The following is a 13,447-nucleotide window of genomic DNA, read 5'->3' as shown; positions in this document are numbered from 1 at the left end:
AAACTAAAGTAAACAACAAAAAAACATAAAAACCAATAATGAGGCTATGTACAGGGGGTACCGGTACCAAGTCAATGTGCGGGGGTACAGGTTAGTGAAGGTAATTTAAATCATCTTTGTAGCTATGCCATTATAGTGTATGTGACAGCATGGGCAGCGCCATTGAGGCTATCTCCATTTTGAAGTAGTCAATTTTCTTCTTCACGATTGGCTGATCCCTCCTGATGACCCGGTTGGACATGACTCCAACAGGGTCACCAGGAGGGATCAGCCAATGAAGTTGGAAGTCCCACCCAGTTGTCTACATTATGGTGGAAGCCCTTAATAGAGCTAGCCAGATTGTAGTCCTAAAACTCGGAAATGAGATACCTCTGATTCGTTCAGCCATCCCTGTGAAAAATGAATGGTGAAAGAATAGGATATTGGAATAAACGCAGAAAATAAGGTCTGAGGTAACACATGCTTAGGAGATCTTATACGTTTTGTTCTATGAGATAATAGCAGTTATGAATTATGAAGCCTTTATGTGCTTCATGTACTTTTTCTTTATAACATAAATTCTTCAAAATTCACAAAAATTTAGCTGATGAAGATCTCATAGAACAAAACGTATAAGATCTCCTAAGCCTGTGTTTACCACAGACCTTATTTTCGACGTTTATAAATTATTTATTTTTTTACCATTCATTTTCTGCATATGGCCAACGCACCATAGTGGAGTTAGTGCCTACAAAAAGAAGCCATTACTATTTATCTCTTTGGTGCTGCCCATGCTAATATAGCCTTTTGGCCACTAGAGGCCTCTATCAATGTCTATGGCGCCATCAAAGAGTTTCATCATCACTTTCTTTCCTTTGCAGTACCTCAAACTGTCTTGATTACCACCTGAGATAAACTTTTATTAGTTTATTTTACTCCTGGCTGAGAGTTTGTCTGAGCAGTGTCTTAACATCATCATAATACCTACTCTGAGCTGGGAGTTTTTTTTTTGTCTTAAAACAGTTTTAATAGGATTCCTTTAGGATCTTTTCTGATATGCTTTGTGGATATGGGCCCAGTTGTTGTAATGCCTCTCATGTCATTGTTCGGTCATAATAAAGCTTCCCTCAACAAAGTACTCTGAGATCTACTTTAGTGCATGGCTCTCCAACCCTACTACCCTCCTGTAGGTTTTTGCTCCAACCCTGTGAGAGCCATTCGTGCCCAAACACATGCAGTGTGATAAATGTCAATCATTTGGTAATGTGTCAAGTGTACATACACGGGAGGAGTATTATATGCCAGCTGAGTGTAAATGCTGAAATGGTGGTGGTGAACATGCACCCACATTTCTGAAGTGTCCTGTTAGGTGAAGGAGAGAGAGGTGGAATGAATAAGGGCTGTCCAGAATGTCTCCTATCCGGAGGCATTGACCAGAGTGGAAGAAAGGATTGAAGTGGAAGAAGCAATGGTAGTAGGAGTAGAGACTAAATATGATATTCCTTGTCAACAGAGAGATCCTGACATGTTGCATGTTGAGAAGGTAGACTTTGTAGCGTTTAATACTTTGGTTATCAACTGCACAGTGCAAACAGAATGGAAATGTGAGAAATTAGACATCATTGTAAATGCAGCTGAGCATTTTTTGTAACTCAGGAATTTTTCTGCAGAGGCATTACAAGGAATCCTGTCGATGAATGCTCCTTCCTCACAGGCACCTGAGTATGTGTAGGGATGTGACTGAAGGAGTGGGATGGTTGTTATATACCCCGTACAGTAGGTGGCGGCAATACACCATTAGGTGTAATCTGCCATAAACTTTTGAAGAAGAAGAAGAAGAAGCGTGATTTAAGGTTGGGTGAAAAAAGCGTTGGGTATAGTGGAATCGGTGAGGGTAACGATTAGTTACCGGAGTGTAACTCCAGTTCTATGAGTGGAGCGGAGCCCCATAGGGGAGCTCTGCTCCTAGTGGTTTACCCTCTGCCCTACGGCAGCAGCAGCCTGAGACAAAATTATGCACACACCTACAGCCAATAGGAGTACAGGTGTCCCTATAAGAGGGGATGCCTCCCCTCAATCAGCCTCCCAAGATATTTTTCTTCAGCGAGACTAGAGAGGGTCGGCAGGGCCTTAAGTCCTATGGGGCTCCGCTCCACTCATAGAACTGGAGTTACACTCCGGTAACTAATCGTTCTATATCGTGGAGCTCCGCCCCATAGGGGAGCTCTGCTCCTAGTGGTTTAAGGCGGAGCGTAGCGCTCCAAAATGTACTCCCTGCCGAGCCTAACACTTCCCATCGAAACGAGAAAGTCAGGCCTAGCAATGGCTGCAACCGAGTCCCGCAGTACTGCAACTAAAAACCCCTACGGGCGTCACAATATACCGCGTCATCGGTTAAAGACCCGCCCCACCTAGTCCAATGGCAATGCCAATGACTAGTGGGCAGATCACCAGAATAGAAGCCATACTAATCTGTACTAGCAGATAGATGTGCCTCAATATCCTGTGAAAACACTACCGACCACTAATGGAATGACACCAAGTGTCACTCTACATTGTAAACGTGGTAGACCGCCTCACTCACTCAATGGAATCCCAGAGATTAGTGGGCAGGAACAAAAACATGAGTCATACTAACTGAACAAGCAGATAGATGACCTCACATTCTGTTAATCAACGCATGCCTCTACTGTACTGACCCTGTCAGTCAGGATTCATGCCACAAAATATGTTTTCCTATCCAAAGCGGACCTGATGGAAACCCTGTCCATAGTCCTGCTTTTCCCTCTCTTCCTAGCTCAAGATCTCCCTTCAGCTATGCTGAGTACAGACCGAGCCAAAGAGTTAGAAAACACATCTGTCAAAAAACATGTCTTCCTAACCAAAGCGGACCTGATGGAAACCTGTGTCCACAGTCCTGCTTCTCCTCTCTTTCTTGCTCAAGATCTCCCTTCAGCCACACTGAGTACAGATCGAGCCAGATAATTAGAAGACATATCTAAGAGATAGAAACGGATAAATGGAGACGGCGTCGACCAGGATGCTGCTCTACAGATATCCTCTACTCCTGTTCCTCTGAAAAGGGCAGTAGAAGCCGCTACTCCACGAGTGGAGTGAGCTCTGATACCCTGAGGCAATTGCCGCCCCGCTGCCTCATAAGCTGTCTCAATGCCTTCACAAAGCCAATGAGACAACCTCTGTTTTGAAAGTGGTCTACCTAGTGCAGCCGCACCGTGACACACAAACAACTGAGGCGATGACCTAATCGCTGCTGTGCGCTCGACGTAATACGCCAAAGCGCGTACCGGGCACAGGCGATGGAGCTTTTCCTCACTCTTCTCTCTATGAGGAGGAGGAGAAAAAGCCCACAGCTCCACGGTCTGTGACCTATATGAACTCTTAATAACCTTCGGCACAAATGCCAGTTTAGGACGTAACACTGCTCTGCTCAGGTCACCATTGATGGCCAAGCAGTCAGGTCTCGTCGAAAGAGCACACAAATCACTGACCCGCTTAGCTGTAGTCAAAGCGAGCAACAGTGCTGTCTTTATAGACAGCATCTTGAGGGGTATTTGATTCAATGGCTCGAACGGCGACTTACGTAGCGCTTCGAGTACCAAAGCCAAATCCCATTGAGGAAGCGTGACTCTAGGTGTTTTTGCTTATCAAACATGAGCTGTAGAAAAGAGAGAATACTCTCCACCTGACAGCTCATGGGGTCTACACCTTGTGTGACACACCATCGTGAAAACACGTTCCATCTACTGGCATACATCTTAGAAGTGGAACTGGCACGTGAACCCTGTATGGTCCTGATCACTGCATCAGATAACCCACGGCGTTCTAGCCTGTCCCTCTCAGCAGCCAGGCCTTCAGTGGTTGGCCGATTATGGGCAATTTCCCTATCGTGCCAGCCGCCTGAGACAACGCGTCCCGTCGATGTGGAATTGGCCAAGGTGGCGCAATCAACATCTGACTCATCTCCGCAAACCAAGGAGCCCCCGGGCGATCGGGCGCTATCAGTATCACTGACAGCCCCCCTGACCTCACCCTGGCTAGCAGTGGGAGAATGCAGGACAGCGGAGGGAATGCATACAGGAGAACTCTCGGCCACGGTTGGTGCGCAAAGGCGTCCCTTCCCAGTGGCGGTTCGTCCTGTTCCCTCAGAGAGAACCACAGAGGACATTGCGCGTTCACGCGTGACGCGAATAGGTCCACCTCGGCTCTCCCGAATTGTTCCCAAATCTGGAGAACAATGTCTGGATGCAGACACCACTCGTCGTCTCGAGGACCCCCTCTTGACATGAGGTCTGCTCCTACGTTCAAGTAGCCCGGAATGTGTGCTGCTCTCAATGAGCGAAGGTGCTCGTGAGCCCACAGCCACAATTCCTCTGCCGCCCGATGGAGAGCAGGAGACCTGACTCCTCCCTGGCGATTTATGTGGGCTACTGTGGTCCGGTTGTCTGACCAGACCAGCACATCGCGACCCCGAAGGGTAGACGCGAAGTGGGTCAGAACCAGTCGAACCGTTTCCAACTCCAGGAGGTTGATGTGACGACCTGATTGAGGCCACACACCTCCTATCGCTTGTGTCTGACATGTCCCTCCCCATCCCGTCAGGGACGCATCCGTGAATACTGGGATGTGAGAGGACACCTTTCCTATCGGGACTCCGTGCGTGAGAACGCGCGAGTTTCTCCAATAGTTTAGGTCTGCACTGAGCGAGAGGGGAACCACCACCAACCGATGACGTTGACGCAATGGGTCTAGTCTTAGTTGGGCGAACCATCGCTGCATCCTGCGCATATGCAGGAGTCCCAGCGGAACCACAGAGTGGGCTGACGACATGAGACCCAAAAGTGACATGATCGACAGCGCCGTCACCGTGTGATTCGGACGACACTTCCTTAGGGCTAGCAACAAGGCTACCCTTCGGGGGTCCGAGATTCGGGCCCTCATCCTCACAGTGTCTAGCTGTATCCCCAGGTAGACAATCTGATGAGTGGGCCAGGGCGCGCTCTTTTTCCAATTCACAGCAAACCCCAGACTTGTGAGATGCATCACTGTCTGTGTTGTGTGAGTGATCGCCAGCTCTGCTGACGGGGCGAGAACCAGTAGGTCGTCCAGGTAGGCTAGTAGCCGTGTTCCCTGACGACGCAACGGTTCCAATGCCGCCTCTACACACTTGGAAAATGTGCGAGGTGCCAGGGCGTACCCAAATGGCATCCTCGTGTATTCGTACGCCACCCCTTGAAAGGCGAACCGCAGAAACTTCCTGTGACGCGGCTGAACCGGCACATGAAAGTACGCGTCCTTTAGGTCTATGCTCGTACAAAAGTCCCCTCTCTGGACACATTCCAGCAGACGTTTTGTCGTTAGCATTCGGAAGGGCCGTTTGGTTATGCTCTCGTTGAGAATGCGTAAATCCAAAATCGGCCTCACTCCCCCCGTCTTTTTGGGCACTAGGAAATAAGGCGAATATAGCCCTTTGTTCCTTTGCTCCCGGGGAACTACTGTCACCGCCTCCTTCGCCAAAAGTTCCGTAATCTCTGTCATCAGAGCGGCCACTTTGTCTGGCGTTTTCATCACCGTCTCCACCACTCCCCTGAACGGGGGTGGGGTCCGGTGGAATTGGAGGGCATAACCCTTCTGCAACGTCTGTTCTAGCCAGCGTGAGAGGGTGCAGCTTCTTCGCCACTGCCAGCAATGCAGAGAAAGCGGCTGGGCGCGAAGCTGTGGTGCATCCAGTAGGAAGGACCTGTATTCCTCTATAGCCCTTACCGCCACTGTTCCCCAACATTGAAGTGGTGGAACAGCCCAAGGTGGGCCTCCCGTGAAAGGGAGAGGAACTATCGATGCGTTCTGAGAAAGAAAGAGGAGTAGGGACGTCGGTTAAACCCGTAACCGTCGTATTCCTGCCCTCCTTGAACGCATCGCGGGTCTGAATTGCGCTGACCGAGGCCACAGCCTGCGGCAGGGCACCATCCCCAGCAAGCAATTGCGTCATCTTAGGTGACTGCAATTCGCTATCAGAGCCCTTCACTACAGTACTCCTAGAAGTCTGTAGTATGAGGTCTCTATGAGGTAAAACAAGGCGGCGCCTTGATACCTTCTTGACTTTCACCTTCTGTGTGTGTTCATCACTGCACCCCTGGTGGGTTGATTCACGCTCAGTGGGAGGGCCGGCTGGGAGGGCCGGGCCCGTTCCCTTGCTGCTCATGGCCGCCGGATGACGCCGATTACGCCGCCTCGTCGTAGACCCCGGTCTACTTAGAGGGGCGGAGGTAGATGGCCTTTGGGGAGGAGGGGGGCCGAGTCGTCCTGCCAACGGCAGGTGCTTGGCCAACTGCTTCTTCTCCTCCTCTAACTTAGAGAAACGCTCCGTCGCCTCTTTGACTGCGACCCCAAAGAGGCCGTCGTCAGAGAGGGGGGCGTTCAAGAGAGATGTCCTGTCTGCCTCTTTCATGGATGTCAATGACAACCAGAGGTGTCGTTCCCCGACCACCGAAGTGGCCATGGATCTCCCCGTGCAGACTGCGGACGCCTGTGTCAGGTGGAGTATGGCGCCAGAAATTCTGGACGCCTCCTCCACCTCCTCCGGTGCCATCTCTGTCTTACCCGTGGTTAAACGGGACAGAGAGGCCGCCAAGAGGGCAATGTTGTTAGCTGCTGCTACAGCTTGGGCTCCCAACCCAAAAGACTTCTCTAACAGCTGTGCTGTGAGTCGGTCCTTCTGGGATGGCAACGTGGCCTTCTTGGAAGAGGGCCAAGGGCTCGAACCCGGTACGAGATACGCCGCCATGGCGCTCTCTAACCTGGGGATTCCCTGACCCTGAAACCTTCCTTCCACTCTCGTGAATGGGAGATACGCTTTTACAGGCGAACGCGCCACTAAAGGTGCCTCCCACGAGCCCTCAACGTACCTAGCCAAAGAAGGCATGGCAGGAGCCACTGGCTCTGCCGCCTTCCTTGGCCTGGAATAAGGACCGCCCTCCATCATATCAACCTCCGGTGCGGAGGGAAGAGGGGGCAGCCTTATTACCAGCCGTTGAGCAGCTCTCTCAATGAGACCCGGAAAGTCCGATCTCAGAGAGGCTGCAGCGAAAGAGAGAGCTTCTGATCTCTCAGAGCTCGTATCCCCTTTCGCTATAGGGACTACAAGCCCTCTCGCTCTCCAAAGGAAAGGGGGGCTTGAAAGTATGAGGGACGGGGTCCGACTGTTCCATTGGAATGCTAGACCCTTCCTCAAAGTCCCTATCTTCCCCTGAGTCTGCGCCGTCGGACGACGCCTCTGAAGCAGAGGCTAGTATCGACAGCACATCCTCAAGGGGGATGTCCTCCCTGAAAAACGCCCAACGCTGCTTCCTCTCCTTTAAAGAAAGGAGGGCGCAGGAGGCGCAATTCGGGGGACTGCAGACGCCTTCCTTGGCATGCTGGGATCCCAAACACACGAAACATAGGTCGTGGTGGTCACCGGCCGCCATGGAAGTGCATCTGCACTGAGCTCTGAAAATAGCTTTTGGGGGTGGAAAATCTCCTGGTGTGCTCATTTAGACGACGTTGATGACTGGAATATCAATATTTCGTCCTGAGTCTTCGTGCTTCGTCTCTTCTTGGCTCTTCAGTCTAGTCATCCAGTCGCTGAAGAAAAAGGGAGGCTGATTGAGGGGAGGCATCCCCTCTTATAGGGACACCTGTACTCCTATTGGCTGTAGGTGTGTGCATAATTTTGTCTCAGGCTGCTGCTGCCGTAGGGCAGAGGGTAAACCACTAGGAGCAGAGCTCCCCTATGGGGCGGAGCTCCACGATATAGAACCAGAAGTGGTCTAGTGACAATTGTTTGTGGTTTTGTTGGTCAGAGGGAGAAGGCGCTCAGAGTTAAACAAATGGGGGAAAGAATTGTGAATTGTTTCGCTCTCAAGAAAAGGGCTCCATTGAAAGGAGTGATTACTGGGGTAGCAGTAAATGTAAAAGTTGACCAACTGAAGGGGAAGATTCCCGGTCTTTGTGATGCTCGTCGTTTTGTGCGACGCAAACAGGGTGGCAAGAGTGGGGAAACAGAAGATTCATTGTCTGTTCTTTTGAGTTTTGAAGTTGAGTCTTTGCCTGACAAAGTGAAGTTTGGATATATAACTTATCCTGTATGAGCTTATGTACCGAATACATCACGATATTCCAGGTGTCAAACTTATGGACATGTGGCAGCAGTGTGTAGGAGGGAGGTTCCAAGGTGTGAGAAGTGTGCAGAACGGCATGAGACAAAGGAATGTGTAGCATTGGGGAAAGTAGTGGTATGTGCTGATTGTAGGGGTGGCCATGGGGCTGGGGATCAGAAATGTTCCATGCGAGAGAGGCAGGTTGAGGTTTCCAGGGTAAGAGTAGTGAAGAAAGTAGAGGAAGATGGGTCAAGGGGGAGGAGTGGTGAGAGTAGTAGATATGTACCAGTACAGAGGGATAGGCCAACAAGTGATATATGTTTCAGTAAGATTGGATTTTTAGCATTTATAGCAATGGTTATTAATTGTACTGCAGGAATGGAACGTAAGTTGAAGAAAATTGAGGTTGTGGTGGCACCTGCAGAGAGGTATTTGGGTGTGCGAGACTTGACATCAGAAGAGTTACAGGGAGTGTTAAGTGGTGATGTCCCATCATTTCAGGTTGAGGGCATGAGGTAGGAATGAATATATTTAAATAGTGGAGTGGTGTTAATTATTAATCATATTTTTTGAATTTGTGAGTGTAGTGTTAGATGGTAGGGTATTTCTTTATTTTATTTTTCAAGGAAAATATAAGGGAGTTGTACTCCAGTCTAGTAGGTGGCGGTAATGCAACAAATTGGATGCCAACCGCCGTTAAACCTCATCGAAGAAGAAGAAGAAGCGTGACGTCAGATCACATGACCCCATTCTCGCGGTTTTTGAAGATTTGTCGTAGGTAGCAGCTGAAAACATGGCCGATGAACACGGACGGAAATGGGACCGATGCCTAGCTGATAGCGCTGTAAAGATAGGTAAATATCTATATTTCATAAATGCATCTATTGAGAAATTTATTCCAACAGAGTACAACCTAAAACAGGTCAGTGTAAGCCGGGGACAAGGTGCATGATCTTAGCAAGGCCACCTGTCTACGCATGGTGTGGGCCGTATACCTGGTGAGGTCAATTGACATTTAAAACCAAAAGTGCCATTAACATAGCAATATTTTTTTGCTGATTTGTTTTGTTGTTGGAATTATATTATCGGCTATTGTGTTGCAGAAGCGGACCCAAACATTTGCGTGCGCTGGTCCTCAGTTTTTAATTTATTCTGCTACAAGTCCTTGAAACGCTCATATCTCTTGCCCTTCATGCCCTAATTTACGCGTTTGATACAATGTTTCAATGACAGTAACTGTTAATCCCATAATTGATACAATGTCATGCTGTAAAATGTTGCAATGCAGGTCACAGGGAACTGCGGTGTATTCATTACACCGATTCTGTTGCAAAACGTTTCGTCTGTTACACTACGATTGGGAACAGAAACCGTTTACTCAAAACGGGAAAAGTTTGACTGCAAAAACGAGAGCTTCTATTGGACAAATTCAGGTAGATCTCTTCCCATTTCGTTCAGTTTGCTCTGTTTGCTTCCGTTTTTAAACGGTTTCGTTGCAAGACGTAATGAATACACCCCTGATAGAGGGGCTTGGCGGTGTCTGTCATTGCCACCATCCATTCTCATCATGAACTCTACTCCACTGTACCACTGATGCAAGATCCAAGCAACATCCATAGACCTCTTGGCAACATTCCACTAGGCTTATGTTGTGCTGCTGACACGATACCTATAGCTCATCAATGCATCTTTTAACAATTTTCTCCCATCATTTACCCTGGCCTAGCCTTGTCTCATCCTGTTTCATGTCAGAGAGAGAGACCCTCTCTATTTGGCACAGTATTGGCTATGGTAAGACAGCGTTGTTGCGTATTGCCTTGCTTTGATATAAAAATCTAAGAAATACTGAGACTTGCATATGACATTGAGTCCTCTAGTCGATAGGTTAATATGATTAACTGCAGTAGACCTACTGCAGCATTAAACAAACTATACAGTAATGATGCACATGAACTGTATGCTCCTTATCAAGCCCATCTAGATCTTCTTCAATCAGAACATAACCAGTGTTATTGGAATACCGACATTACTATGAGTACATTAATGAAGCTTTAATTATGTTCTATGTAGTTATGTCATTTACATTGACCTTTTAGTCATTTAGCAGACACTTTTATCCAGAGCGACTTACAGTAGTGAGTTGATACATTTGATACTTTTTCGTACTGGAATCGAACCCACAACCCTGGCAATGCAAGCGCCATGCTCTACCAACTGAGCCACACGGACACAGGACCCCTGTCATGTCTATGATGTGCTGATATATGATGTGTAATGAGGATGAATTAATTTACAGTTAATGTAAATTGTTACTATACTTTACAGAAAGGTCAATGCATTTTACATTTACATTTACGTAAATGCAGACAGCATAGTTGCGCTAGCCTATACTCCCTTGCCCTATGTTGTCTTAATGTTAATATTTTACTATTACAGTTGCTGGATCGTGTTGGGGATAACATATTTTAAACCTGTGGATAAAACATTTTAATCATACACGTGGAGTGTGAAGGTAGTGTCCAATATCCATAATAAAATAATATTGTCCAAGAACATGTCACAACTGATATTCAGACACCCTTTCCAATCACAATATTTGGGGAAATTAGAGGCAATTTAAGTAGGGGTTTTGCTCAGAGGGATTTTATACCCATGTAGAGCGTCTGCTAAATGACAAATGTAAACATTTAAATGTATTTGACCATGGGCTTGGAATGTCAGCTAGCTTTGGAGCAACTAGCCATGAGAACTTCCTATTTTCCAGGTTTTAGATGTTGATCACACTGTGTGGCTAGAGATTCATAACTGTAAATCTGTTGCAGATCTGGCCTCATATTTGGCTAACTCCACTGCATTTCAGAAACTATCACAGGGAAGGGGGAGGAGGAGAGATAAAGAGAGGGAGTGGGGTTAAAGAGACAGAAAAGCTGAGTCTGTAAATCTTAAAGCTTGGACTGGAAAGAGGTGTGGGGGAGAGAGAGGGTGAAGAGGAGCATGATTTGTTGTTTGTCAGCAGCAATAAAGATGTGTGGGATGTCGTTTTTTTGTGGTCTTGTTTGGCATGTGTACGTTTTGTAATCCCGACGGAGGGAGCAGCGTCTGAGTGCTCTGGCAACGGCGTATCGTCATGCTGCATAGCTCTCTGAATCCAATTAAGAAGAGGGGCCCAAACGGTTGTATTTATGTGTTTCTGCGCTGGCTGGCCTGGAGCTGGGTGGGGTGCGGCCCACAGCGAGGTGAAGCTAAGAACACAAACACATTCCTCCTCCTCAAGCTCCCGCTCTGGTCCACACTTACTCAGTCTGTCAGTGTGGTGTCTGATCTGTTTGTCTGTCCACCTCCTAGCCATGGAGATCACATCAACTCACCTGGACTGGACCCTCACTCTCCCTTACTTACACCTCCCAGATCTCTAGATCACACTGCCAGTCCTCTATCCCCCTCTCCCATCTCTCCTCCCTCTTTGTGTCTTTCCTTCACAGCACTAGCTCCTCCTACCCCCAGACATCTCCTCTCCCTTTTCACTCCATTTCCATTTTTTGCTTTCCAAAGAAGTTCATTTTCACATGCGTTTCCTCGTCTTCTCCCTCTCTCTCCTGCTTTCTCTCGCTAATGAACGATGTCTGGCTGACAGGTGCTGTTAACCAACTCTGGGGTCAGGGGCCATGTTGTTCACCTCATTAGAACAGCTTTACTTCGGAGCACACCAGGGAATTCCATACCTGTGTGCATCACCCCAAAACTTAATCATAGGGTGTGCTGCTGATTTGGTTTTTGTCTGTTCCTCTGTCGAAGTTCATGCATCTCTTTCTCTCTCCCTCGCTGTAGCCACTGGCCTTGGTGTGGGGATTGTGTTTTCAGTTCTCTTCTTCAAACGTGAGTATTGCCTCAGACAGCAGAGAACAGTTGTAGTAATATGTTCTTTTTATTAACACTGACCATGTGTTTATCTTTGTGGGAGTTATGGTTTGTTTATATAAGTGAATTGTCTGTCCCATCTCCAGGGCGCACATGGCCAGTGGTGTTTGGCTCCGGTGTGGGGCTAGGCATGGGATACTCCAACTGCCAGCAGGACTTCAGGTCACCTTACCTGCTCCATGGCCACATGGTGAAGGTGAGCAAATCACACACGTCATGACCAAGGTCGATGTCATTAAGGTTGAAACACAGTATCCCATATTTTTTCCTCAACAATAATTGCACATAATACAATTACTGTTGTTTTGAATGTCTTTCAGGAACAGTAGAAGACTGATGGGAGTCGGCTGATGTAGAAGTTGTCTCGTCCTCATTATGTTAGACGGAACTCTGTCTCCCTGCCACCCAATGTAATTACTATGTGAGTCTCACAGGGCAGTCGAGATATATAGATATTTAATAAAACAGTAATAAAGAATTTGACAAATATCCTAATTTACTTTTGTCTTCTGTGTTAATAAAGTCTGAGTGCTCACAAATAACATCTGTATTTTGAAATGACTTTGGCAAGCTTTGAGTGGGAGAGAGAATTGAAGTATTTTGTGTGTAAATGAGTAGGAGAGTTAAACTCCTGCTGTTTTGGAATGGGAGCCAGCTTCAGCACCTGCAGCCCTCAAGGAAAGAGGGGAAGCAGGGAAAAAAGAGAGCTAAAGAAAATGAAGCAATGGATAAAATATGGAGGGGGGGTTCATGTATTTTGAATCTATGATGTACAGCATTACAACTAATTAGCACTATCATAAATAATATCAGGGGTGCAACTTTCACTGGGGATGGGGGGACATGTCCAACCCCGCATTCTGAAATTGCATTTTTGTCCCCCCCCAGTTTTACCATTGGAATGTGATACAAAACAAGGCAACTGTGTTTTAGGACCATGCGGACGCCTCCGAGCGGTCGGGTAGGCTGTTTTGAGTGTTTATCTGACTGGATAAAAAAACAAAATTATGTCCCCCCACTTCTAAAACCAAAGTTGCGCCCCAGAATAATATCTACTGTGCATTGCTACCATCTAGCAATACAACACTGTGTATTGCTACCATCTAGCACTACCACAAATAGTTTCAGTGGAGGAACTGTAGGACATGTTACAAATGTTGCGCTGGCAAGAAGGGCGCTATACATTGTTCCAGGTGCAAGTCTTATCTGCAACACCATGCAGTCTATCCTCATCTGGGAGTGTTTGGGAGGCGGGCAATGGCAGAGAACCTGTGTGTGTGTATGTGCATGTGTGTTTTGGATGTGTGTTTTAAGTGTTGGCAGTGATTGTGTAGGTGGTGCTGCATGGAGAAGGATCATGTTAGCGTGTGTGTCTTTTGTGAGCAATCTTCTAT

The 13,447-nt window shown here is 47.5% G+C and overlaps 1 protein-coding gene across 1 annotated transcript; it reads left to right on the top strand.

The window, feature by feature from the left end:
- The first annotated feature begins 8,897 nt into the window (after window positions 1-8,897).
- LOC311133666 (MICOS complex subunit MIC10-like) lies at window positions 8,898-12,595 on the top strand. Its single transcript, XM_084167199.1, has 4 exons — window positions 8,898-8,989; window positions 11,964-12,011; window positions 12,140-12,249; window positions 12,374-12,595. Exons 1-4 carry the CDS (start codon window positions 8,929-8,931, stop codon window positions 12,380-12,382), a joined length of 228 nt encoding a protein of 75 aa, XP_084023325.1. The 5' UTR covers window positions 8,898-8,928; the 3' UTR covers window positions 12,383-12,595.
- The last annotated feature ends 852 nt before the right edge of the window (window positions 12,596-13,447 follow it).

This window comes from Coregonus lavaretus, assembly GCF_964263955.1.
Source record: "Coregonus lavaretus genome assembly, chromosome: 8".
Lineage (NCBI taxonomy): Eukaryota > Metazoa > Chordata > Actinopteri > Salmoniformes > Salmonidae > Coregonus > Coregonus lavaretus.
Note: the sequence above shows the minus strand (reverse complement) of the source record. Positions and strands in the feature narration are given on the sequence as shown.